The sequence below is a fragment of the Manis javanica genome, chromosome 4 (genome assembly GCF_040802235.1).
Source record: "Manis javanica isolate MJ-LG chromosome 4, MJ_LKY, whole genome shotgun sequence".
NCBI classification, from domain to species: domain Eukaryota; kingdom Metazoa; phylum Chordata; class Mammalia; order Pholidota; family Manidae; genus Manis; species Manis javanica.
Window position 1 is genome coordinate 64,162,083 of NC_133159.1, and position 25,273 is coordinate 64,187,355.

Genomic DNA, 25,273 nt, shown 5'->3' on the forward strand with positions numbered 1-25,273 from the left:
AGAAGAATGAGTATTTGTACCAAAGTATTCTATTTTGGATGAGTTTGTCTCTTGATCTTCACTTGGACATATCAAATGGAAACAGAAACCCAAGCGAAAGGCTGGGTGAGGCTCTGATTCTAATTTCATTACTTGTGCAGCAAAAATGTAGTGAGTGCCCACTAAACATTAGGTGCTGGGGATACTATGGAGGCATAAACCCAATACAGACATGAGCCCAGTTCTTAAGAACATTGCCATTCTTGGGGGAGGAGAGATGCTGACTCAATCACTACAGATATGATGAGGATTATAAAGGTAGAAACAGGGTGCTGAGCTAGTCTTCGAATTTAGGGAAGGTTCTCTGAAGAAGTGATGCTTTGAATGAGAGATGGAGTTACAAAAGTCATAATGAGAAGAAGAGGCAGGGCAGTGAAACTTTGAATGTTATTATTATCCTAGTTAAGTCACCAAACAACTCTGCAAGGTGGGTATTATTGTTCTGGTTTATAGCTGACGAAACTCAGTTTCCAGGGAAAGCATATGCAAAGATCCTGAGGCAAAGCCTTATGAAAAATAGTGCCACTTGGAGCCATGAAGTCAAAGTGTGACTGGAGTGGAGTGGAGTGTAAACAGCCATAAGAGCATGGGCATACAGAAGACTGGACTTGGCAAGGTATCAGAACCTGGTAAGCTACTGGAAGGACCTTATCCTCAAAGCAACCAAAAGACACTAAGGGATTTGAGGATTTAGGGATCCCTAACATTTAGGGATACTAAGCAAAGGCAAGTTCTAATTAGATGTGCATTTTAGAAAGGCCACTCTGCCTAGTACGGAAAAAAAAGTGGATGTGGGAAGACTGGCTATGAGGCACGACAGTGTCCAGTGAAGATGGTGGGTTGAACCAGGAGTGGGGTCAGAGTACAGGCAGATAGAAATGATCAAATTCACCAGACATACAGGAGGTTATGTTAGCAGGCTCAGTAACTGACAATGAGAGGAGAGGGAGTAGCAGTTTATTCAACAAGATTCCTTTTGTATTGTAATAATTAAGCTGTATGATAGTAGTAAAAGTTACACCTTATTGAGTGTCTTCTAAGGTCATTTTACAGATGAGAAAACTAAGGCTGACAGGAGAGAGGTATTGGTGAACAAATGACTAAACTGAGATTTGAACTCAAGCCTGACTTCAAGTCAATTCTCTCTGCACTTTAATGCTCTAACTCTAATGTTCCATTCAATTAGATTTTATCTCATTTGGTCAATGAAAATCTAAGCATTTTTCCCTCATTTAATTCAGCTTTATGTGGACCTCCCATTTCTCCTAATTCTCTTGCCTTTGTCTATCAATTATTAGTTATCTTCCTAGATTTGGAACCCGCAATGTTTACCTTAAGGCCCTGTCAATGTAGCAGAAACCAAAGAAGCCAATTTTGTCAAGTCATATTTGCCTGACAGCATTAAATACCACCTTACTGTAAGGAAAACAAAGCTCTCTGTTTGTTGTAATGAGCACAGGGGGCCTTTATATCCAATCTCTTCCTGGAGGAAGTAATTACCTAGGAGTGACCTTTGCCGGCAATCACATCAGGGAGTTATTTGAAAGGCTGTGAGCTGAGCTACTGTGCACCACCAGCCATAGCGCTAGTGTTCCAGAGAAGAAACAGTCTCTGAAAACAGGCTTGTCTCACTGACACCTCACCCACACCCCTTTGGGACAGAGAATAATCATCTACTGCTTGCTTAGGAAGTGCCGTAGAAAGGTATGAAGATTTCTTTTGAGCTCCTGCTGTGTGCTGTACATAAACCATGAACTTTGCCCTCTTGACACTCATGTTTTAATGCAGGGACAGACAATAAAGAAATAAAAAATGTAAATCATTAGAGATTGTGGTAAGTGTCAGAGGAAGTAAAGAGGATCATGACGAGTGATTAATTTGTGCCTCACTTCCTCATCTGATAACTTAGGACAATTGTAGAAGCTTTCTTTCATGACTGTTTCCAGGATTAAGTTAGTTGAAGGATGTGTTGTGCTTACAACAGTGCCTGTATGTGACCTGAATATTTTATCCGTGTTATTAGTGATTAATATCTTGGTTTATATAATAAGTGGGGGAGGCCCCTTCTGATGAGGGCACTCAGGGCAGGCCTGGAAGAGGTGATTTTTAAGCTGATACCTGAGAGACAAGAAGGAGCCAGGCATATGCATCCCTGAGGATGCAAAGGCCACAGACAGAGAAGACCCTCCTGAGTGGAGGACCGTGAGATAGGCCGTGCTCCACCAGGTAAAGAATTTAGATTTGGGGGCAGAGCCAATATGGCAGCATGAGTAGGACAGTGGGAATCTTCTCCCAAAAACATATATATTTTTGAAAATACAACAAATACACCTAATCCTAAAAGAGAGACCAGAAGACACAGGACAACAGCCAGACTACATCCACACGTGTGAGAGCCCAGCGCCTGGTGAAAGGGGTAAGATACAACTCTCGGCCCAGCGGGACCCGAGCACGCCTCCCTCCAGCTCCCGGCGGGAGGGAGAGGGAGCCCAGGACTGCTAAACACCCCGCCCCAGCCACCCACACCAGAGCGCAGACACAGTGCATGCATGGAGGGCTGGAAACTAGGGAAACAGAGCAGCAAGACCTCTGAGCGGGTTCCAAAGCTGATGCCCCTGTGACAAAGAAAACCGAGTGCTTTTTGAAAGTCTTAAAGGGACAGGGACACAACAGCTGGACGGGAACAACACAGATCACAGCCCAGTGGCTGGAAATTACAGGGAAAACTGGGTGAACTAACCCACTGGGCAACAGCTCTGAGACCCCTCACAGAGGTAAACAGCCAAACAGCCCCAAGTCCATTACCCCTCCGGGGGCTGCGAAAGCAGAGAAGCAGCCTAAGGCTGGCCACGCCCCCAGAAAGGGAGCTTCCTCCATACCAGCAGGGCAAGACACAAAGACCCAGTCTACATGCAATTGCCCAACACAAGCCACTAGGGGTCACAGTTGTCCCAGTAAAGAAAGGGCAGTAGCAAGTGAAAACTTTGGCCCCCCCAGCTGACAGTCAATAGCACCTATCAACATGAAAAGGCAAATATATATGATCCAGACAAGACTAACCCAGACAGCTTTGGCATCTGCTACATCTTCCCCTGAGAAGGAACCTGGGGAGATAGATTTAACCAGTCTTCCTGAAAAAGAATTCAAAACAAAAGTCATAACCATGCTGATGGACTTGCAGAGAAACATGCAAGAACTAAGGAAGGTGAAAAAAGAAATAAAACAAGCTCTGGAAGGACTTCAAAACAGAATGGATGAGATGCAAGAGACCATTAATGGACTAGAAAACAGAGAACAGGAATACAGAGAGGCTGATGCAGAGAGAGATAAAAGGATCTCCAGGAATGAAAGAATTCTAAGAGAGCTGAGTGACCAATCAAAATGGAACAATATCTGCATTATAGGGGTACCAGAAGAAGGAGAGAGAGAAAAAGGGATAGAAAGTGTCTTTGAAGAAATAATTGCTGAAAACTTCACCAAACTAGGGGAAGAAACAGCCTCTCATACCACAGAGGTACACAGAACTCCCATGACAAGGGATCCAAGGAGGGCAACACACAGGCACATAATAATTAAAATGGCAAAGATCAAAGACAAGGACAAAGTATGAAAGGCAGCCAGAGAGAAAAAAAAGGTTACCTACAAAGGAAAACCCATCAGGCTATCATCAGACTTCTCAACAGAAACCCTACAGGCCAGAAGAGAATGGCATGATATACTTAATGCAATGAAACAGAAGGGCCTTCAACCAAGACTACTGTATCCAGCACGATTATCATTTAAATATGAAGGAGGGATTAAACAATTCCCAGACAAGCAACAGTTGAGGGAATTTGCCTCCCACAAACCACCTCTACAGGGCATCCTACAGGGGCTGCTCTAGATGGGAGCAGTCCTAAAAAGAGCACAGAACAAAACACCCAACATATGAAGAAGGGAGGAGAAGGAATAAGAAGGGGGAGAAATAAAGAATCATCAGACCGTGTTTATAATAGCTCAACAAGCGAACTAAGTTAGACAGTAAGATAGTAAAGAAGCTAACCCTGAACCTTTGGTAACCACAAACTTAAAGCCTGCAATGGCAATAAGTACATACCTTTCAATAATCACCCTAAATGTAAATGGACTGAATGCACCAATCAAAAGACACAGAGTAATAGAATGGATAAAAAAGCAAGATCCATCCATATGCTGCTAACAAGAGACTCACCTCAAACCCAAAGACATGCACAGACTTAAAGTCAAGGGATGGAAAAAGATATTTCCTGCAAACAACAGAGAGAAAAAAGCAGGTGTTGCAATACTATTATCAGACAAAACAGACTTCAAAATAAAGAAAGTAACAAAAGATAAAGAAGGGCATTACGTAATGATAAAGGGCTCCGTCCAACAGGAGGATAGAACCATTATAAATATATATGCAACCAATACAGGAGCACCAACATACCTGAAACAAATACTAACAGAACTAAAGGAGGAAATAGAATGCAATGCATTCATTCTAGGAGACTTCAACACACCACTCACTCCAAAGGACAGATCCACCAGACAGAAAATAAGTAAGGACACAGAGGCACTGAACAACACACTAGAACAGATGGACCTAATAGACATCTACAGAACTCTACATCCAAAAGCAACAGGATACACATTCTTCTCAAGTGCACATGGAACATTCTCCAGAATAGACCACATACTAGGCCACAAAAAGAGCATCAGTAAATTCCAAAAGTTTGAAATCCTACCAACCAACTTTTCAGACCACAAAGGCATAAAACTAGAAATAAACTGTACAAAGAAAGCAAAAAGGCTCACAAACACATGGAGGCTTAGCAACACGCTCCTAAATAATCAATGGATCAATGACCAAATTAAAAAACAGATCCAGCAATATATGATAACAAATGACAACAACAACACAAAGCCCCAACTACTGTGGGACACAGCAAAAGCAGTCTTAAGAGGAAAGTATATAGCAATCCAGGCATATTTAAAAAAGGAAGAACAATCCCAAATGAATAGTCTAACATCACAATTATCGAAACTGGAAAAAGAAGAACAAATGAGGCCTAAGGTCAGCACAAGGAGGGACATAATAAAGATCAGAGAAGAAATAAATAAAATTGAGAAGAATAAAACAATAGCAAAAATCAATGAAACCAAGAGCTGGTTCTTTGAGAAAATAAACAAAATAGATAAGCCTCTAGCCAGACTTATTAAGAGGAAAAGAGAGTCAACACAAATCAACAGTATCAGAAACGAGAAAGGAAAAATCACGACGGACCCCACAGAAATACAAAGAATTATTAGAGAGTACTATGAAAACCTATAATGCTAACAAGCTGGGAAACCAAGGAGAAATGGACAACTTCCTAGAAAAATACAACCTTCCAAGACTGACCCAGAAAGAAACAGAAAATCTAAACAGACCAATTACCAGCAATGAAATTGAAGTGGTAATCAAAAAACTACCAAAGAACAAAACCCCCGGGCCAAATGGATTCACCTCGGAATTTTATCAGACATACAGGGAAGACATAATACCCATTCTCCTTAAAGTTTTCCAAAAAATAGAACAGGAGGGGATACTCCCAAACTCATTCTATGAAGCCAACATCACCCTAATATCAAAACCAGGCAAAGGCCCCACCAAAAAAGAAAACTACAGACCAATATCCCTGATGAACGTAGATGCAAAAATACTCAACAAAATATTAGCTAACCGAATTCAAAAATACATCAAAAAGATCGTACACCATGACCAAGTGGGATTCATCCCAGGGATGCAAGGATGGTACAACATTCGAAAGTACATCAACATCATCCACCACATCAACAAAAAGAAAGACAAAACCACATGATCATCTCCATAGCTGCTGAAAAAGCATTTGACAAAGTTCAACATCCATTCATGATAAAAACTCTCAGCAAAATGGGAACAGAGGGCAAGTACCTCAACATAATAAAGGTCATTTATGATAAACCCACAGCCAACATTATACTGAACAGTGAGAAGCTGAAAGCTTTTCCTCTGAGATCGGGAACTAGACAAGGATGCACACTCTCCCCACTGTTATTTAACATAGTACTGGAGGTCCTAGCCATGGCAATCAGACAAAATAAAAAAATACAAGGAATCCAGATTGGTAAAGAAGAAGTTAAACTGTCACTATTTGCATGACATGATACTGTACATAAAAAACCCTAAAGACTCCACCCCAAAACTACTAGAACTGATATCAGAATACAGCAAAGTCGCAGGATACAAAATTAACACACAGAAATCTGTGGCTTTCCTATACACTAACAATGAACCAACAGAAAGAGAAATCATGAAAACAACTCCATTCACAATTGCATCAAAAAAGACTAAAATACCCAAGAATAAACCTAACCAAAGAAGTGAAAGACTTATACTCTGAAAACTACAAGTCACTCTTAGGAGAAATTAAAGAGGACACTAACAAATGGAAACTCATCCCATGCTCGTGGCCAGGAAGAATTAATATCGTCAAAATGGCCATCCTGCCCAAAGCAATATACAGATTTGATGCAATCCCTATGAAACTACCAGCAACATTCTTCAATGAACTGGAACAAATAATTCAAAAATTCATATTGAAACACCAAAGACCCCAAACAGCCATAGCAATCCAGAGAAAGAAGAATAAAGTAGGGAGGATCTCACTCCCCAACTTCAAGCTCTACTATAAAGATCAAGACAATTTGGTACTGGCACAAGAACAGAGCCACAGACCAATGGAACAGACTAGAGAATCCAGACATTAACCCAGACATATATGGTCAATTAATATTTGATAAAGGAGCCATGGACATACAATGGCAAAATGACAGTCTCTTCAACAGATGGTGCTGGCAAAACTGGACAGCTACATGTAGGAGAATGAAACTGGACCATTGTCTAACCCCATATACAAAAGTAAACTCAAAATGGATCAAAGACCTGAATGTAAGTCATGAAACCACTAAACTCTTGGAAAAAAACATAGGCAAAAACCTCTTAGACATAAACATGAGCGACCTCTTCTTGAACATACCTCCCCGGACAAGGAAAACAACAGCAAAAATGAACAAGTGGGACTATATTAAGCTGAAAAGCTTCTGTACAGCAAAAGACACCATCAATAGAACAAAAAGGTACCCTACAGTATGGGAGAATATATTTGTAATTGACAGATCCGATAAAGGCTTGATGTCCAAAATATATAAAGACCTCACAAGCATCAACAAACAAAAAACAAATAACCCAATTAAAAAATGGGCAGAGGAACTGAACAGACAGTTCTCCAAAAAAGAAATACAGATGGCCAACAGACACATGAAAAGATGTTCCACAGCGCTAAATATCAGAGAAATGCATACTAAAACCACAATGAGGTATCACCTCACACCAGTAAGGATGGCTACCATGCAAAAGACAAACAACAATAAATATTGGCAAGGTTGTGTAGAAAGGGGAACCCTCCTACACTGCTGGTGGGAATGTAAATTAGTTCAACCATTGTGGAAAGCAGTATGGAGGTTCCTCAAAATGCTCAAAATAGACTTACCATTTGACCCAGGAATTCCACTCCTAGGAATTTACCCTAAGAATGCAGTGCTCAAGTTTGAAAAAGACAGATGCACCTCTATGTTTATTGCAGCACTATTTACAATAGCCAAGAATTGGAAGCAACCTAAGTGTCCATCACTTAGATGAATGGATAAAGAAGAGGTGGTACATATACACAATGGAATATTACTCAGCCATAAGAAGAAAACAAATTCTACCATTTGCAACAAAATGGATGGAGCTTGAGGGTATTATGCTCAGTGAAATAAGCCAAGCGGAGAAAGAGAAATACCAAATGATTTCACTCATCTGTGGAGTATAAGAACAAAGGAGAAGCTGAAGGAACAAAACAGCAGCAGAATCACAGAACCCAAGAATGGACTAATAGGTACCAAAGGGAAAGGGACTGGGGAGGATGGGTGGGTAGGGAGGGATAAGGGTGGGGAAGAAGAAAGAGGGTATTATGATTAGCATGCATAATGGGGGGATGGGAGAAAGGGGAGGGCTGTACAACACAGAGACGACAAGTAGTGATTCTACAACATTTTGCTATACTGATGGACAGTAAAGGGTTTTGTGGGGGGGGAACCTGGTATAGGGGAGAGCCTAGTAAATGTAATATTCTTCATGTAATTGTAGATTAATGATGAAAAAAAGAAAGGAAAAGGGGGATTACTCCCTGATAGGATAAAACTAACTGTAAATCAACGATTAATGCATGCTTTAAATATCCTTAATTTTGATCACTTAAAGGGTGTCAGATGATCGGCTTTGGAGGTACATATTTTTGATAATATTCCTTTCTCTTAAAAAAAAAAAAAAGCAGTTCCTGTGTGGTGACCTCAAATGAGTTCTACACAATAGTATAAAGGGCATATCAAAGTGTGGGCAAAGGCTCTGTTTGTGTTTATACAGAGGATCAAAGCCTACTTTGGCTACCCAGAAAATGAACTAAGATACGATATGAAGAAGAACTTCCAACATCAGCACTCTCTGGAAGACTCATACCAGAAGATGATCATCAAAAAACCTCCACAAAGTTCCACAAAGTTTCTTCTTCCTTCATAATTACAACCCTTAAATAGAATTCGTGCCTCAGATAGAATTTACTGAGTATCATAATACTTCCAAGTGGTAAAGATACCTCAGGACAAATGCTGGGCATAAAAGCCACAGGGCATAACTCTGCAAAGAAGTAAAAAGCCAACCTTTCAAACAATATTGATTCTCTCTCACTTACCAACTTTACATTTCCCTGTATGGCCCTGGAAGATGACTGGTTAGCCAGAGACGGGTAAGATTCCTCAAGGGAGGAACAACCTAAGACAGGCACAGTCGCAGGGGGGCCATCAGGTGAGAAATTGGGGATCAACAGAGGTGAGGCTTAGAACCTCACCCCCCCCTGTTTTGAGAGAAATCTTCTGCATCCGTGGATGTTTTATTGCCCTTGTCTAGCTTGGATTAACACATAGTCTACAGGCACACACCTGATCATCTACAATTGCTCTCTTACAACACTAAACTATGTTTTCTACCTTTATCTTGCATCTACCTACCACTTCAGCATTTTATCAAAAATAATAATAATAAAGAGAGAAATGTGGTATCCACATATAAATCAAGTATAAAAATCAAACGAATATTCATATTCGGACTGATTGTTTATAGTTCATAATGCATGATCAAAACTGAAAGTTTCTGTGATGACTCCCTTGTACTGTTCACCATGTAACTTATTCACTATGTAAGAATTTTTTCTCCATGTAAGAACTTGTTCATTATGCTTCAGAAGATTGGAGACTGATGAAAATTAGGCTTGGGGTGAATTAATGATTGTTCATTGAGCATTGACTCCCCTATACAGAATTTTATTGTTGTTAACAACCATTTGATCAATAAATAGGAGAGATGCCCTTTCAAAAAAAAAAAAAGTACTGACTTCCAATTGTAAAATAAATAAGTAACCGGGATGTAATTTATAGCATAAGGAATATAGTCAAAATATTGTAACAACTTTGTACGGTGATAGCTGGTAGCTAGAATTATCATGTATATAAATGTTGAATCATTGTGTTGTACACCTGAAACTAATGTAATACTGTATGTCAACTACCCTTCAATAAAAAATAATTATCTACAAAAAAAAAAAAGAATTTAGATTTGATTCTTCAAGCCAGGTAGGGGAGTGGTATGCTTTATGCTTTGCACCTCTCTTCCTTGCAGTTCTGTGTAGAATGACGGGTAAGGGTGAGGCTGCAAGAGCAGGAGGGTGCACGGTGGCTGCCGGCGCTGGCGGGAGGGCGGGAGGCAGAGAGTGAAGACCACGTGGGTAGCAGTACATTCGTTTTCCAGAGCTGCCGAACCTATGGCCACAAACTGGGTGTTTTAAAGCAGCAGAAATGTATTCTTTCACAGTTCTGGAGTCTAGAAATCTGAAAGCACAGTTTTGGCAGGGCCGCACTTCCCGCTGGAAGCTCTGAGGAAGAATCCTTCTGGCACCTTCCGGCTTCTGCTGGTTGTCAGCGAACCTCAGTGTTCCCCGGCCAGGAGCTGCACCGCTCTCTGCTCTGCCTCCTCGCCACACCGTGTCCTCCCTGTGTGTCTCCATTTGTTTGAATATCTTCTTAAAGGACAACAGTGACTGGATTTGGGACCTCCTCCAATCGAGTTAGAATACAGAGGAGGGAGAGAATGGGGGAAGTAGAGTTATTAGTGTGCAGTGGCTGAAGAGAGTAGAGTGGCTTGTGCAACACTTCTGTGGCCGCAAGGATGGTGAAAAGTGGAAGGTTTGGGATATCTGTAAGAGGGCGGGTCCAACAGGACAGACGAGACACAGCGGGTAGTGAAAGAGGCATCACGAACCATCCCTGAGAGCCATGCACATGCACTGGGGAAATGACAGCCTCTCCGTAACTGGGTGGGCAGAACTGGACAGCCACATGCAAGAGAACGAAACTGGATCATTGTCTATCCCCATATACAAATGTAAACTCGAAATGGATCAAAGACCTGAATGTAACTAATTAAACCATAAAACTCTTAGAAGAAAACATAGGCAAAAATCTCTTGAATATAAACATGAGCAACTTTTACCTGAACACATCTCCTCAGGCAAGGGAAACAAAATTGAAAATGAATACATGGGACTACATCAAACTAAAAAACTTGTGTACAAAGAACACCATCAGCAGAATAAAAGGCATCCTACAGTATGGGAGAATGTATTCATAAATGACATATCCGATAAGGGGTTAACATCCAAAGTATATAAAGAGCTCACACGCCTAACCCAAAAAGCAAATAACCTGATTAAAAAATGGGCAAAGGATCTGAACAGACACATCTCCAAAAAAGAAATACAGATGACCAACAGGCACATGAAAAGATGCTCCACATCGCTAATTATCAGGGAAATGCAAATTAAAACCACAATGAGATATCACCTCACACTAGTAAGGATGGCCAGTGCCAAAAAGACAAGGAACAACAAATGCTGGTGAGGATGTAGAAAAGGGGAACCCTCCTACACCGTTGGTGGGAATGTAAATTAGTTCAACCATTGTGGAAAGCAGTATGGAGATTCCTCAAAAAACTCAAAATAGAAATACCATTTGACCCAGGAATCCCACTTCTAGGAATTTACCCAAAGAAAACAAGATCCCTGATTCAAAAACACATATGCACCTCTATATTTATCACAGCATTATTTACAATAGCCAAGATACGGAAGCAACCTAAGTGTCCATCCTCAGATGAATGGATAAAGAAATACACAATGGAATATTATTCAGCCATAAGAAGAAAACAAATCCTACCATTTGCAGCAACATGGATGGAGCTAGAGGGTATTATGCTCAGTGAAATAAGCCAGGCAGAGAAAGACAAGTACCAAATGATTTCACTCGTTTGTGCAGTATAACAACAAAGCAAAACTGAAGGAACAAAACAGCAGCAGACTCACCGACTCCAAGAAGGGACTAGCAGTTTCAAAGGAAAGGGAATGGGGAGGGTGGGTGGTGAGGGAGGAAGAAGTGGATTAAGGGGCATTATTATCAGCACACATAATGTAGTGGGGGCATGGGGAAGGCAGTATAGCACAAAGAAGACAAGTAGTGACTCTATAGCATCTTACTACACTGATGGACAGTGACTGCAATGGGGTGGAGTGGGGGAGCTTGATAATATGGGTAAATGTAACTAGAATGTTGCTCATGTGAAACCTTCATAAGATTGTATATCAATGATACCTCAATAAAAAACAAATATCCAGCATCCAACATACACACACACACACACACACACATAAATCCTTGTATTGAATGCAGTAAAGCCAATCTCAAAGGGAAGTTTTGCCATCTCAGTTAGTGGCACATTTGTTTTCTTCTTATGGCTGAGTAATATTCCATTGTGGATATGTACCACATCTTCTTTATCCATTCACGTACTGATAGACACTTAGGTTGCTTTGTCTTGATAGTATGTAAAAAACAATCATCCTTGATCAGGGGGTAGAAGGTGTGCCATTAATTGAGATGGCAAAACTTTCCTTTGAGATTGGCTTTACTACACTCATATTATAGATGAAAAAACTGGGGTCAGAAAAGTGAAGCCACTGGGCCCAGAATTATCCACCTAAGGAGTGGAGGAAGCAGGTTCAAAGCCAGTGACTCCAAAGGCTACAGTTTAAACACTGCTCAGTACTGCCTCCTGCCCCTGGAGCTCATTTGTCCTGAGCTGGCCAGTAGATGGAAATCATGGAAGGTGCACTTGGTGGAGAAAGGAGGATTTCTTGGCTGCAGAGGCTGCTGGGTAGGCATGTCATTGAATAAGAGAGAGAGGAACAGCTTGGAAGAGTAACATTTTTCTAGTGAATCACATTAAATAATCAGGATGGCTTATACTCAGTGTCAGGCTGAACTGAGATTGACAGCTAATAAAAGCCCAGTAATTACAGGAAAATTTCAGATTGGAAAGTGTAGAGATTCTTGAAATACCTAAAGGCATTTAATATATCTTATGTTTGCTCCAGACCAACAGGCAGCTCCTGGAGCAAGACTGGTCTCATTACTGAGCTAATGGACATTATGCTCTGAGGTACCGTTCCCTCTGCCAAATAAATCAGAATTTTAAAAAGTGAAGCCCAAGATAGCCATGCTGCAAATGCTTGCAAGGGCATCACTGGGTGTTAAGGTGTCAAGTTTAATTTGACTTGGCCTGGTCTGTTCCCCTAAGAAGGGCTCAGGAGGCATCAGCTGGGTCACAGAGAGAATTCCTTCTGCTCCTGCTCTCCAGGCTGTGACAGAAATCAGACCTTGATTCCCCAAGTGTGCTTTTCAAAGCAGGGTTTGCTCCTGTGGCAACAGCCCAAAGGAGTTAAGTTTTGTTAAAAGTTGTCATACTCTCCTATTTCCTGATTTTGGTGTTTTTTTTGGGGGCGGGGAGGGGTTGGTGGAATAAGAGATGCATTCATACTTTCTAAAACACTCTGAAACATTCATGAGACGCCCCTAAATTGTACTGGGATGATGACAAATGCTTACATACTATCAAAGGACAAAAGTTACGGCAAAAATAAAACAGTGAGTTCCTTGTGTGCGCACACATGAGCGGTCACACTCCCACCCACCACCCACAGGCTTCTGCCCACCAGGCCCTCAGGACCCACCAAGGCTGCAGCTCTGAGCACCAGTGGCCTGGAGAGGAGGTAACTCCTCTATGTGCTGTAGATTTTCCTGTGCATTTTTACCTCACAACAGCTCTAATGACCTTGGCATCAGCTCCTACTGGGGATTAATAACTGGTTGGGCTTAATGGCCCTTACTGTGTCCTGGGCCATTTTCCCAGCCAGCCATTAATTCCAAGCAGTTCCTTGGGCTCTGGCCATTATGGCTCCCTGGACTGAGAGGCTGCCCTGAGGCAAACGGCCACAGCCTCCTCTGTGGACGAAGGTCCCACAGTGCGCTCCCTCCCTCTCTGTGGCATCAGGAGGGAGGGCTGCAGTCTGCAGGCAGATTGTTGGTTAGGGCACCACAGGATGTCTCCTTTTTCTGTCTCAGGAGGGCAGGAGGTTTTCTCAGAGGACAGAGAAGGCAGGAGGTTGGGTTTCCATCACACATTCACCAATCCATCCATCTCTTCAGTTTTAATTGAGTGCTTTTCATGGGTCAGGAGGCAAGGGAGATTTACCAGGACTGGAGTAACCTCAAGCGAGTGCCCATGTTTTCCACCAAAGGATGGAATAAAAAAGGAGGCTTTACAGAAAATGTCCCCAAGACTCCAGAAGGCTGCACACTGTGAGGAAGACGTCAGAGAGACAGCCTTGCTAGGCAGCAGGTCCGCTGGGCACTGCCTCCGCTCTGGGTCCTCGCTGGAGGATCGTCCCCCAGGCAGGCCAGCAGAGCCACAGGCCCACTTCCCTCACTCTGCTCGTGATTCATCCCCCCAGCATCTGAATGCTTCAGGAAAACACCCACGAATACTGCGCCAGGAGTCTTAACTCACTCAAAGCATGAAGATTTCCACCTACATCATTAAAACACAAAGAATTCTAATACTGAGATGTGGAGGAGCATGGCTCTCTCTCTTAGGACTGTAATACATCCTGAGAAACAGGTTCACTCAGTTTATATAATTTTTAGTCATTCTGCCTCCCAAGACATCATCGGTCCCTCCAAATGCAGAAAACAGACTTCATTTCCTCCTCTGGAAGTGATTCAGCCTTTGGTGCGTGCTCTTCTCAGCTGCGGGAAATGTAACATTATGTTTAGAACAGCTATTGTCATTTTATTGGCACCACTTAACAAGAGGCACTTAAGGCATAATTCAGATTTTAGTCTTATTTGCATTGTTTGGTGCAGCCACACAATTCAGAGAGTGGGTGCTGGTGCCTGAGGTGATCTACTTAGACCCTGGGTCTACTGACCCTAAGCGCTAAGGCAGGTGGGCAAGAATCATGAAGGAGGCCTTCCTGGGACTGGGTGGACCCCTATGTGTTCTGATGGTGCCCAGGAATCACAGAGGTTCAGTGTGGCCCAGTCAGGCTCCTTGGTCTTCCCTGGAAAGGTCTTCAGCTGGCCACATGTGTGCACAGGAGAAAGAGAGACAGAAAGAAGGCACTGGAATCTCTACAAGGTGACAAGTCACTGCCTGCTCTGAGAATCACAGGAGAATAATTAATTATGGGACAAAGAGATTCTGAGACTTCTTCAGAATGTTCTCCCCAGTAAGAATGAGCACAATGTCTTAAAATTATAAATCAAACCAGAAAATTCAGGGTAATTCTAGGTGAATCTGATGAGAAAAACATGTTCCAATGGTCTTAGAATCCAGTAGAACAAAATCTTACAATGTGATCTGGTTAAACAAATGCACTGAGTTATACAGTACCTCAGTTAATACTGCTCACTGATTGCCTTTTAAATGAATGAACAAATGAATGTCATCTGGCCACAAGGATCTGTTTGGTCTTTTTTCTGTTTTACAGGTGAGAAAGTTAAGTGGGGAAGTCTACTTTAGATCCTGGGTCTCCTGACCCTAAGCACCATGACTGTATTTGCAGATGCCCTCCATCTTCATAGGCATTTCTTTAGCAGGATTTTCCATGACTGGGGGTTTCCCAGGATGCAGGACTTTCAACATTAAAACCCAAACAACCCCTAACAAACTAGGTAGGCCAGCCTCCTTGTGTCAGAGTCCATCCTGCCATCTGCCCTGCTCCACCGTCAGCACACATCAGCTCTTTGCAGCTGACTTTCAGCCTCTACTTCCTCATGTCCAACCACAGTCAGACTCTATTACCAATGTTCAAATTCTGTTTCACTTGTCCTGTCAGGTCTTTTGATACCGGTGACCATGCTTGCTTTTTAAAAACAGCTTATCTGTTGGTGTCCATCACATAGTCCTTCTGCCTCTCCAGCTATTCTACACAGGCTCGAATGTTCCTCATCTTTGGTCCCACGGCCTCAGTGCTGAATCATACCATAGTACTTAGTGTGCATTCCTGTAGCTGTTTGTCTGGGGCACCCTCACCCTAGACTGTATGCCCTTGAAAAAAAAGACAGTATCTTGTCTATCTTCTTTTCCGTATCACCAGGTTCAGTGGCTGACGCACAGTAGGAAGTCTGTCATTGAGCAGATTGTTGTTGAATTTTCCCTCTTCATCCTGTATATATGGGATGTGCAAGTAAAATAAGGAAAAGGAAAATTAAGTATTTCCTCCATCCTTTGAGAAAATTGCCCTTCAGCCCCAGCAGTTCACACAGGGAATTCAGAAGGGCTCCCTACTCCAGGTACCAGCAGTTTTCTGAGGGGAATAGAGGCCCCTTTCTGGGCATCTATAGTGTAGCTCTTCCTCAAAAGAAAGGTTTGGTCTTACTCTCATATCACCATCGTTAACTTATAGCTCTACTTGGATGAGTCTACTCTGAACAGGCTTTTGAAAAATGGAGGTATTAGACAGAACATCTACCGCATGCACCCATCCCAGTGCCCTAAGAGCAACACTGCTGAGTAGGAAATGGCATCGCTGAGTTTCTGGGAGGGGAGAAAGGAAGAAGGCAATGAGTTAAGAAAACATTCCATGGCACTTAGCCTATTTGTTCTTGGCACTGCAATAGTAATGGTTAATCCCATGAACTCTGAAGTCAGATTTCCTGGGTTCAAATCCTAGCTCTGCCACCTCCTAACTGCATGGTCCTAAGCAAGTTCCTTCACTTTCTATTCCTCAATATGCTCATAAGATAGTAAAATAGAGGTGATAGCACAGTATCTTCCTTATAGGGTTATTTGAAGAATTAATGCAATTACATAAAAAGCTCAGAACAGTGCTTGATACAGAAAGAACATCCAAAAATAGCAGCTAGAGTGATCATCCTTTTCTTTGTGTTCCTAGCCTTACTGGGCTCTAAACAGACCCCTTTACTATTACTTTAGCACAGATCTCCTATCCTGTCACATTTTATTGCACACCTTTATTGATCCTATGTTCCTCACTACAGTATAAACTTGGAGGGGTTCCATTTCCATTCTTCCTGCCCAAAATAGTACCTGTCATCAAAGGGTAATTGGATGTCAAATAATGAGAATTTGCAATGGTGGGATCCCCATTTCATAAGCTGATGTGTCAATTATCAATCCAAAGTGATCAGTACTGATTTAGTGAGCACCTACAACAAGTGCCACTCTGACTGATAGATAACCCCATTCACAGCTATCACCTATTGAATGATCGCTGTGCTGGGTCCTATGGAAAGGACTGGGTACTACCCTACACGATTGCTATCTTGCAGGTCAAATATTGGTAATTTCAAATAGCTAAATCTAATGCTATGTGTTTTTTAGTTTTTTTCATTCTACCAAGTATAATGGGGCATTCACTGTCCTCAGTTAGAGACATGTGGAGGTTAGTGACTTGCCAAGATCCCACAGCTAATAGGTAGTGGAGACAAGGCTAAGTCCCACATGTGCCCTTGGCCACTATGCAGTGAGGGAAGGTGGCTGCCCTCAAGCTGTCATTGGAGCTGTCCCTGGTGGGCACTACACAACGAGGGCTGCTGCAGGGCACGGGTTCACTGGCTGAGGCCTGTGGTACTGAGCTAGAGACTTTCTTTACATTTTTGAAGATGGACTGACTCAATTTCTCTCCCTGTCTCCTTAAAATGGACTAAACTATCCTGTCATTTCAAAATTATGGCATCTGAGGGGTTACAATTTTCATGTCTTTTCCCATGGGATTCTTGAACAACGTTTATTTAGCATAACCATATTTGTACTGCATCTAAGAAAATTGGTAAATGCTTAACTTTCCATAAGGTAAGTTTAGAGTTTCAAATCTAATGTCACAGCAAACTGTAGTCTCCTTCAATATGGAGGGTAACTTTGGGGCCAGAAAGATCTGGGTTTAAAAGCATGATCAATCATTCCTTGCTAGTTATGCACCATGGGCAAATTTCTTAACATCTCTGTGCCTGAGTATCCTCATCTGTAAAACGGCAATCAGAGAAATCTTGCTTAGTTGTTCAGTATCAGTAAAGCCCAGAGCCCACTGCTTGACAGGTCAATGCTAGCTCTCTTTCCCTCTTATCCAATGCTCCGTGTCACCAGTTTGGAAGAGAATGTAAGGGCTGCTGATGCCATAGCAGAAGGGATATACTCTGGCATGGAGTATAGGGTTGAGCCGGGAGCGGGGAAACGGGCAGCCTTCCGAGGCAGGCCAGTGACCAGAGGTGCCCAGTGTGGGTTGCCCTAACCATGCCTTTCTCCCGCCGCCTTCCAGCCCCTGAGAATGCACTGCAGGGACTGTGCACTGGTGACGAGCTCGGGTCATCTGCTGCACAGCCAGCAGGGCCCTCAGATCGACCAGACGGAGTGCGTCATCCGCATGAACGATGCACCCACGCGCGGCTTCGGGCGGGACGTGGGCAATCGTACCAGCCTGAGGGTCATCGCGCATTCCAGCATCCAGAGGATCCTCCGCAACCGTCATGACCTGCTCAACGTGAGCCAGGGCACCGTGTTCATCTTCTGGGGCCCCAGCAGCTACATGAGGCGCGACGGCAAGGGCCAGGTCTACAACAACCTGCAGCTCCTGAGCCAGGTGCTGCCCCGGCTGAAGGCCTTCATGATCACGCGCCACAAGATGCTGCAGTTCGATGAGCTCTTCAAGCAGGAGACTGGCAAAGACAGGTGCAGAGGCTCTGGGCGGGGAGTGGCAGGGGTCAGGGAAGGAGGAGGCAATGTCACTGCTGGCTGTCACCAAAAGCAAAGCTTCAGCTGTGGCTTTACATAGGGGCCCCACTGTTCATGCCATTGACAGAGCTCATCTGTAGGGTCCAGGAGACTGGGTTGCTCAAGCTGAATTTATAAGGCAAAGTGAAATGAAGCACTAAGACAATTACATGGATAATTCAGGGCCAAATCCCTATTTTGGAGGAAGGGGCCACACAGCTGTTAGTAAATGCAAGATAACAGCTTTATTGCATTCCATTTCCTTGTGTGATCACTAACCAAAAAGCAGTGCATGGTTTATTTTTGCTTTCAAAGGCAAACGTTTATTCAGTCAACCAATATTTATTGAGCACCTACTTCTTCACTGCACCAGGCACTGGGAGACAGTCAAAAATAAGACAGATCTAGACCCTGCCCTCCCAGAATATAAAGTCTTATAAGTCGGGCCAACATGCACCAAGGGGTAGCCAGAGCGCTGAGCATTATACGAAGGGAAGAACATGGTGTTGTGGTATGTATGCCATGCTCTGGGAGACTCGCCATGGCCTAGGGCAAGGTTTTCCAAACTGTTAGTTACAACCCAATAATGGGACATGAAATCAATGTAGTGAGTCATTGCAAGATTTTTTTTATGTAATGGAAAGAATGGAATTGAATGATATGGACAATAGCAGCATTCATCCTCCACAGTAAGTAAGGGAAAGTATTGTTTCATGATATAATACTTGTTTCAGTTTTATACATACAAACATATATATGTAGAAGTTTCTTTTTGAGGTGATGAAGATGTTCTGGAATTAGATAGTGGCGATGACTGCATACCCTGTGAGTATGCTAAAAAACACTGAAGTGCACACTTTAAAAAAAATGAAATGAAACCCCATATACACATGTATGTATCTATGCTAGATCATGATGTAACGTGTTTCTCACTATAGATTGAAATGTTTTGAAAAGCACTGGTCTGGGAGATGAGGGAATGAAGGAAAGACCTTCTCAAAATAAATGTATTTAGGCTGAGACCTAGGCCAGTATTTAGTAAGTACTTAAGGAAGAGCCTGGGAAGGGGAGTGAGAACCCTCCTTTGGGGTACGATGGATCAGGGGTGAGAGAACATATGGTGTGTGTGGAGAAAGGTCTCTGGCTGCACTCAGAATGGCTGGTGGGGAGCAGCTCAAGGTGAGTTTTATAATTAATATCTAATTAATGATTGTAATTTACCCTCTTCCTTACAAAAACTATTGCTGAGTAGATTTCTTATCTTAAACCTACAGAGATATGATAAATGAAATAAAGGACATAAAGTACTAAATCTATTGTTTGGCTAGCTTAGGCAATTCATTATTCGAGAACCAGCTTAAAGAAAGACCAAAGCCCAGGCTCCCCAAACTCTTTGCATGAAAGAGCTTTCTTTTTAAATCCTGGCAACCTTGTGACCATTTGAGGGCAGGTTCAGGCAGGAGGGGAGCATGGTGTCTGGAGGAGAGAGGAGAGGGGATGTTTGCTTCTGGCTCTGTGGCCTCCCCTAGAGTCCCAGGTGACCCCATGGTTAGCCCAACCAGTAGATGACAGAGCAGATCCTGGTCATCATCACAAGCTACCACAAAATGCAGTCACTTACTGCCCCTTAAAAACCACAGAGCAAAGAGGCTGTCACTCATGTGAATGAGTTATTAACCAAGAGAGCATTTCATAAAGGAAGAAGAATGAGGGGACTTATTTACAGTTTCATTTTTGTCTGGTTGGAAAATTCAAAATACATTAATAGAAATGCCCTCTTCAATAAAAAACACTCTCTCTTTTCAGTTTAATGGTTGTTTGCTAAATTTAAGAATTCCTGAAACACTGTCATTATTTAGGATAATTACACGTCACACGACCTTCTTAAGGGGTTATTTGAAGTTGATAACATGGAAGCTGAGTCATTCCACCTTTTGGTCACTTAGATCTTTAGGAAACAATCTCATATCAAGACATATCCCACGCACTACATTCATTAAATTCTGACCAGTGCAAACCTTTTTGCTTAATAAATCTCTCTCCCTGGTGAGGCCAGCTGGTAAAGAGGGAACCAACTCTGTGCATTGGCTGCTGGACCTCTCATTCACAGACATCCGTCTACAAGGGTCCACACAGTCTCTGCTCAGAGGAATCACACTCACGGATTTGTAGGGTGCCAGAGTACATTGTCACGTCTGAAATCTATGTGCCTCTTTAGGAAACTGTCTTAAGAAAGTTAATGTTGCATTGACTCAATATTCTCATGTCTGCATTCTTCACCTGCAACCTGCTCCAAGTTGAAAGAGCCAAGTCAGAAATAGCCCTTAAGAACAAAAGTATTTCTGTAAGTTAGAACACAAAAAATTTAAGGTCCCACAGTATTTCCTCTATGTATGCTTTTCCTAAAACCCAGCAAATGGTAGCTTGTATGAAAGATACACAGAGTGTGGAATATCTAATTTTGTACATCTTATGAATAGGACATTCATTTCAGGCTAATATTTTTGAAGAAATACAATAATTCAATAGATTTTGATTAATAGAAGTTTCACCCTACTTTAAAGTGGAGGGAAAAATGGCTCAGGAACAATCTGCAATTAAGAAGCATGACAAATGACATAGATGGCCAAGTGGTATTCTTTGATATCAGAAAGTAACTATACTTGAAAATAACTTTATAATTGAATAAGGGTACATTAGGAAAATATGATTCAGAACCAATATTATAGTAATTAGATAAAGGAAGCATAAATGAAATAACTGCAGGAAGAATATTTCCGTAGAGATTATAAATGAGATTCTGGTGGAGCAGAAAGGCCTTTAATTGTAATTTAGTGTGCACTATGGAATTATCAGCTCAGTGTGTTACTTCATCATATAAAAGAATATCTGATAATTTTCTCTAATAAGCACATGACAGCTCTTCATATTCCTTCATTATAGCTGATGAAGTGGAAAAACAGTAGATATTCCTTTGTTGGAAAAAGAGTTTAAATCTTTTTAGAAAGGCAGCACAAAGCAGTTGCATTTCTATAGCACATGATCCCCAAGGCTCTTATTCAAGAAGTCTGGGGAATTTTAAGTGACACTTTAAAGAACTTTTCACATTAGTTTCTTTAGTACTCAGCTTTGTATTCTCCCCATTTTTACCCATGAAACCACTTTCTGTGGAGTCACATCCTCATGTATTTCAGGCTGTGGCTTGATCTCTAGTACATGACACAAAAGAAACCAAGATATGGTGGAGTTTCTGCCAACAGAAAAAATCCTCTTGGTGTTTTCGACAATTCTAAAAGCATAAGGACACAAATGTGATTCCCAGATCAGGAGTGTGGGGCTGTAAGTGAGCTGTCTTCCTGGGCTTCACATCCTCCCAGAAATTCATGCACTAGTATAAGTCTAGAAAACTGGCCGTCACATTGTCATAGCCACATGGGTGAAGTCAGGTTCTAACTTGAGGCAAGGGACCCCTTCCCTTCCCCTTTCCCATTCCATTAGCTCTGCTCCATCCCACCTCCTTTAGTCCCAAAGGTCGTAATGAGTATGTGGCCCTGGTGGGAAAGAAGGGGGACTGTGAATATCTATGTAGGGTGGAGGCTCCAGATTTTGTAATTACTGGCCTGACTGCTGATGGTGGCTCTTACACAAGGGCAGGTAGCAGAGTGCTAGAGGGATATCAGTTTCTTCATGGATGCTAAAAAAGCACCAAAAGAAATAGCTGAATTATTTATTTCATTTGCTCTAACCTAGCAACCAAGAGAAGAAGGGGTCTCAATGTATCAACACACCAGAGTAGATACTTCTGTGGCATTCTCTTATTTAGTCCTCAAAACAGCCCAGGAAGATAGAGTTTCCCAGGCCTGCTTTATAGATAGAAAATCAAGGCCAGAGATCAGCAATAACCTGCCTCAGATCATTCAGCTGGTTAGTGATAGAAATAGATAACATACAGACCCATGGTATTCCCATTTTTAGAAGCTTTATATGTACTTCCTGGGATGTGGCTGGGTCAGGATACAATGGCACAGAAAGCAAAAATGAGCAAAGGGATTAAGAACACAAAGTTGAAGCCATGAATTCAGGAATGACTATATCACCCATTTCTGTCAGATATTTAACAAAACAAAGGACTCCTTAAAGTGCCTTTTTTTTTTTTTTGGTCCTTACACGAAATGGAAATAACATAACTGCTTAACGAAAAGTCTTCCTTCTCAAGAGGGGCTACACAGTGTGAGTAGGAAAGCTTTTCTACAACTCTGTTATTCACATCACATATGGTGCTACAGCCAGGCAAAGTCAGACAGTCTGACCTTGGGGATAAGGTGTTTGAAACTGGCTAAATGAGGCATGCCATAAGCACCGGGAAAAAAAAAAAGTGAAAGCAGTAACCCCCAAAGAATTGAAATTAATATCCACAGCAACCTCACACGTTGGACTGATTCTTTCTCACAGGGTCAGATTGGATCTTGATGTTATGTGTCTGTAGTTATCCTTAGAGTTCGCACATGGTTGGAGCTCAATACAGATGTTTGAATGGGCAAATGAGTTCACGTTGGAACACAGAGATTCATTCCTTAAATTTAGTCAATTTTTGGTTCTCTAATAAAAACTTTTCAGAAAGGCTCTGAATGTTCTGAGGTAAAATAAAGCAAATGCTCAATTAAGCCTATGTATTCCCAGGACACTTCCTCTGGTCATTAGCCCCTTCCCAAATGAATGTACCCTTCCTAAGAAAAGACATTCAGCCAAGTTGTTGGTGTTAATTAGTCTAACTGAAGGCAAGCGTTTATGCTAAGATCATTTGATCAATCAGTCGGTCCATAGATAGACACATTTATGTGATTATACATATTTAATAGGCTCTTTATTATCTAGCCTGCTTGGGGAACAAGGAATATTTGTAGTCAGTCAAGTGTTCTCGTTAATAAAGAGTTGACACACGGGGATTGTCATTTTACAAGAAATTGAGTTGTGGTTAAGCACTGAAATATTGATCATCATCTTTGATGATGTAGAAGTCCTTTGAGCATCCTTTAGTGCCTCAAACCCACCATGGTGAAGCACTGACATCATTAATCGTTGTCCCATGGAATGGGGTGGTGTTGGTAAGAGATTTCTATCTGGTAAAGTTCCAGCTATTTACCACCTAGAGAGAAAGTGTGGGTTTATAGTCAGCCTTGCTCCTGAAAGGATTTAAGATGGGATTGGACATAACGATCACTTTACCAGCTTGTGGACTTACTGTTGTTCCAGGAAGATCTCCAACACGTGGCTGAGCACCGGCTGGTTCACGATGACCATCGCGCTGGAGCTCTGTGACAGGATCGATGTTTACGGCATGGTGCCCCCGGACTTCTGCAGGTAGGGCTCACTCTGCAAGTGCAGTTCATCAGCAGTGTCGTTCGGGGTTTAAATACCAACCACAAAACATGTCTGTCTTCTCAAAGCAATTAATTAATGTGCCCCAAGTTCTGGTTCCAGAAACAACAAACAACATTTAATTCTGTGATATAAAATATTGAAAGTTTCTGTTTGTGCTGCTGAAGAATCAATCCATCATGTGGGCATCATTTATCCTCTGAATATTTATCAACCAAAAGTAATGCAATAATTGTCATAATACTAACAGTGAACAAGCATTAAGAAATATAAATTGTATTCTCATTTGAAAGCAATGTGGTCATGTTTAATGAATCAAAGAGGGCAGTTTCTCTGATGGCAAAGCCTATTTTTCTAAAATCAAAATATTCCTCTAAGCTTCATGCCCTCCCCATATCAGTAGCCTTCATCTGTGCTTCTAAGGCCAAAAGCACAGAATTAATTATTTTGCTCTACTTTAAAGGGAATACACACACATCTGTTGCTCCCAGCATGTATCCAGGCAGAGTTTGGTGTGTACTAACTCAGATGCACCGAGAAATATTTGGGGCCTGATCTGTGGAAGCCCAGTTGAGAATTCACTTATAATTTAAAAGTAGTGCTGCCAGTAAATTCAGAAAGTGCCCTAGTTTTCAGGAATGCCAGATGACCTGCACATGGCCTCAGTCCTGATCTTCAAATGGTAACTCCTAGGATGGGGCATTTTAAAATTGCTCATTGAAATTTATGGTTGTTTATACCCTCATGTGTTTTCAACCTGACAGCTTCTCAAAAGCTATGGGCCTTTAGGCAAAATCTACAATTTGGAGGTTTGTTGCATGGAGGAGAAAGAGTACTTAATCGCACAGTCACCACTTTGCCCCTCTTCTCCCACCCCTTTGAACCCAAAGATCCAGCCTAGCAGTAGTACAGGTTTACATGTAAGCCTCCAGTCGCAGAGGAGAAGGCAAGGTCTGGACGGAGCAGGCCCTGACATCTGCCTGGACTCACTGGTCCCCTTATTTACATAATGAAAAAGGAAGGCTGTGGAGTCTGGAGCCAGACTGCACAGGTTCAGAACTCCACTGGCCATTTGCTAACCTAGCATGACCTTGAGCTAGCTGCTTATCCCTCGGTGTCTCAGCTTCCTCATCTTTCAAAGTGCATGTGATGATAAAATAGACTTTGCCTCATAGGGTTGTAGGTGGCTAAATAAGTTAATGCATGTAAAGCGCGTGCAGCAGCACTCAGTATGTGGCAAGAGTTGGCTTGGTTCCTGCCCAGGTCCTCATCACTTAGTTCAAGTGCCTTGTTTCCTTGTTTAACAACCTATGTGCAAAAAGTAGGTTGGACTGGGTAAAAAAAGCCAAGTGCCTCCTCAAACCAACAGGCTAACAAAGGGCAGTGGGAGCAGCACTTAGGGACAAAGAGTGTCAAAGCTGATGGCTGTTCGGAAGATGTAATTATGTAATATTGCCATTAGGACGCCAGAGAGAAAGAGCATGAATAAATTGAAATGTTAATGACTTATAATGTTCCAGGAAATATTCCATTTATTATGGAAAACAAATGAAAGTC

The 25,273-nt window shown here is 42.1% G+C and overlaps 1 protein-coding gene across 7 annotated transcripts in view; it reads left to right on the top strand.

Moving 5' to 3' along the window:
- The window catches only part of ST6GALNAC5 (ST6 N-acetylgalactosaminide alpha-2,6-sialyltransferase 5), a 173,528-nt gene that overhangs the window by 135,463 nt on the left and 12,792 nt on the right, over positions 1-25,273 (top strand). For 4 of the 7 annotated variants that reach the window (XM_073234147.1, XM_073234148.1, XM_073234146.1 and 1 more), the window contains exons 3-4: positions 17,886-18,295; positions 23,591-23,698. In XM_073234147.1, coding sequence (XP_073090248.1) covers positions 17,886-18,295; positions 23,591-23,698 — 518 coding nt within the window. The remainder of the gene's footprint in view (positions 1-17,885; positions 18,296-23,590; positions 23,699-25,273) is intronic. The other 3 variants (XR_012130214.1, XR_012130213.1, XR_012130212.1) reach the window with 1 other exon arrangement.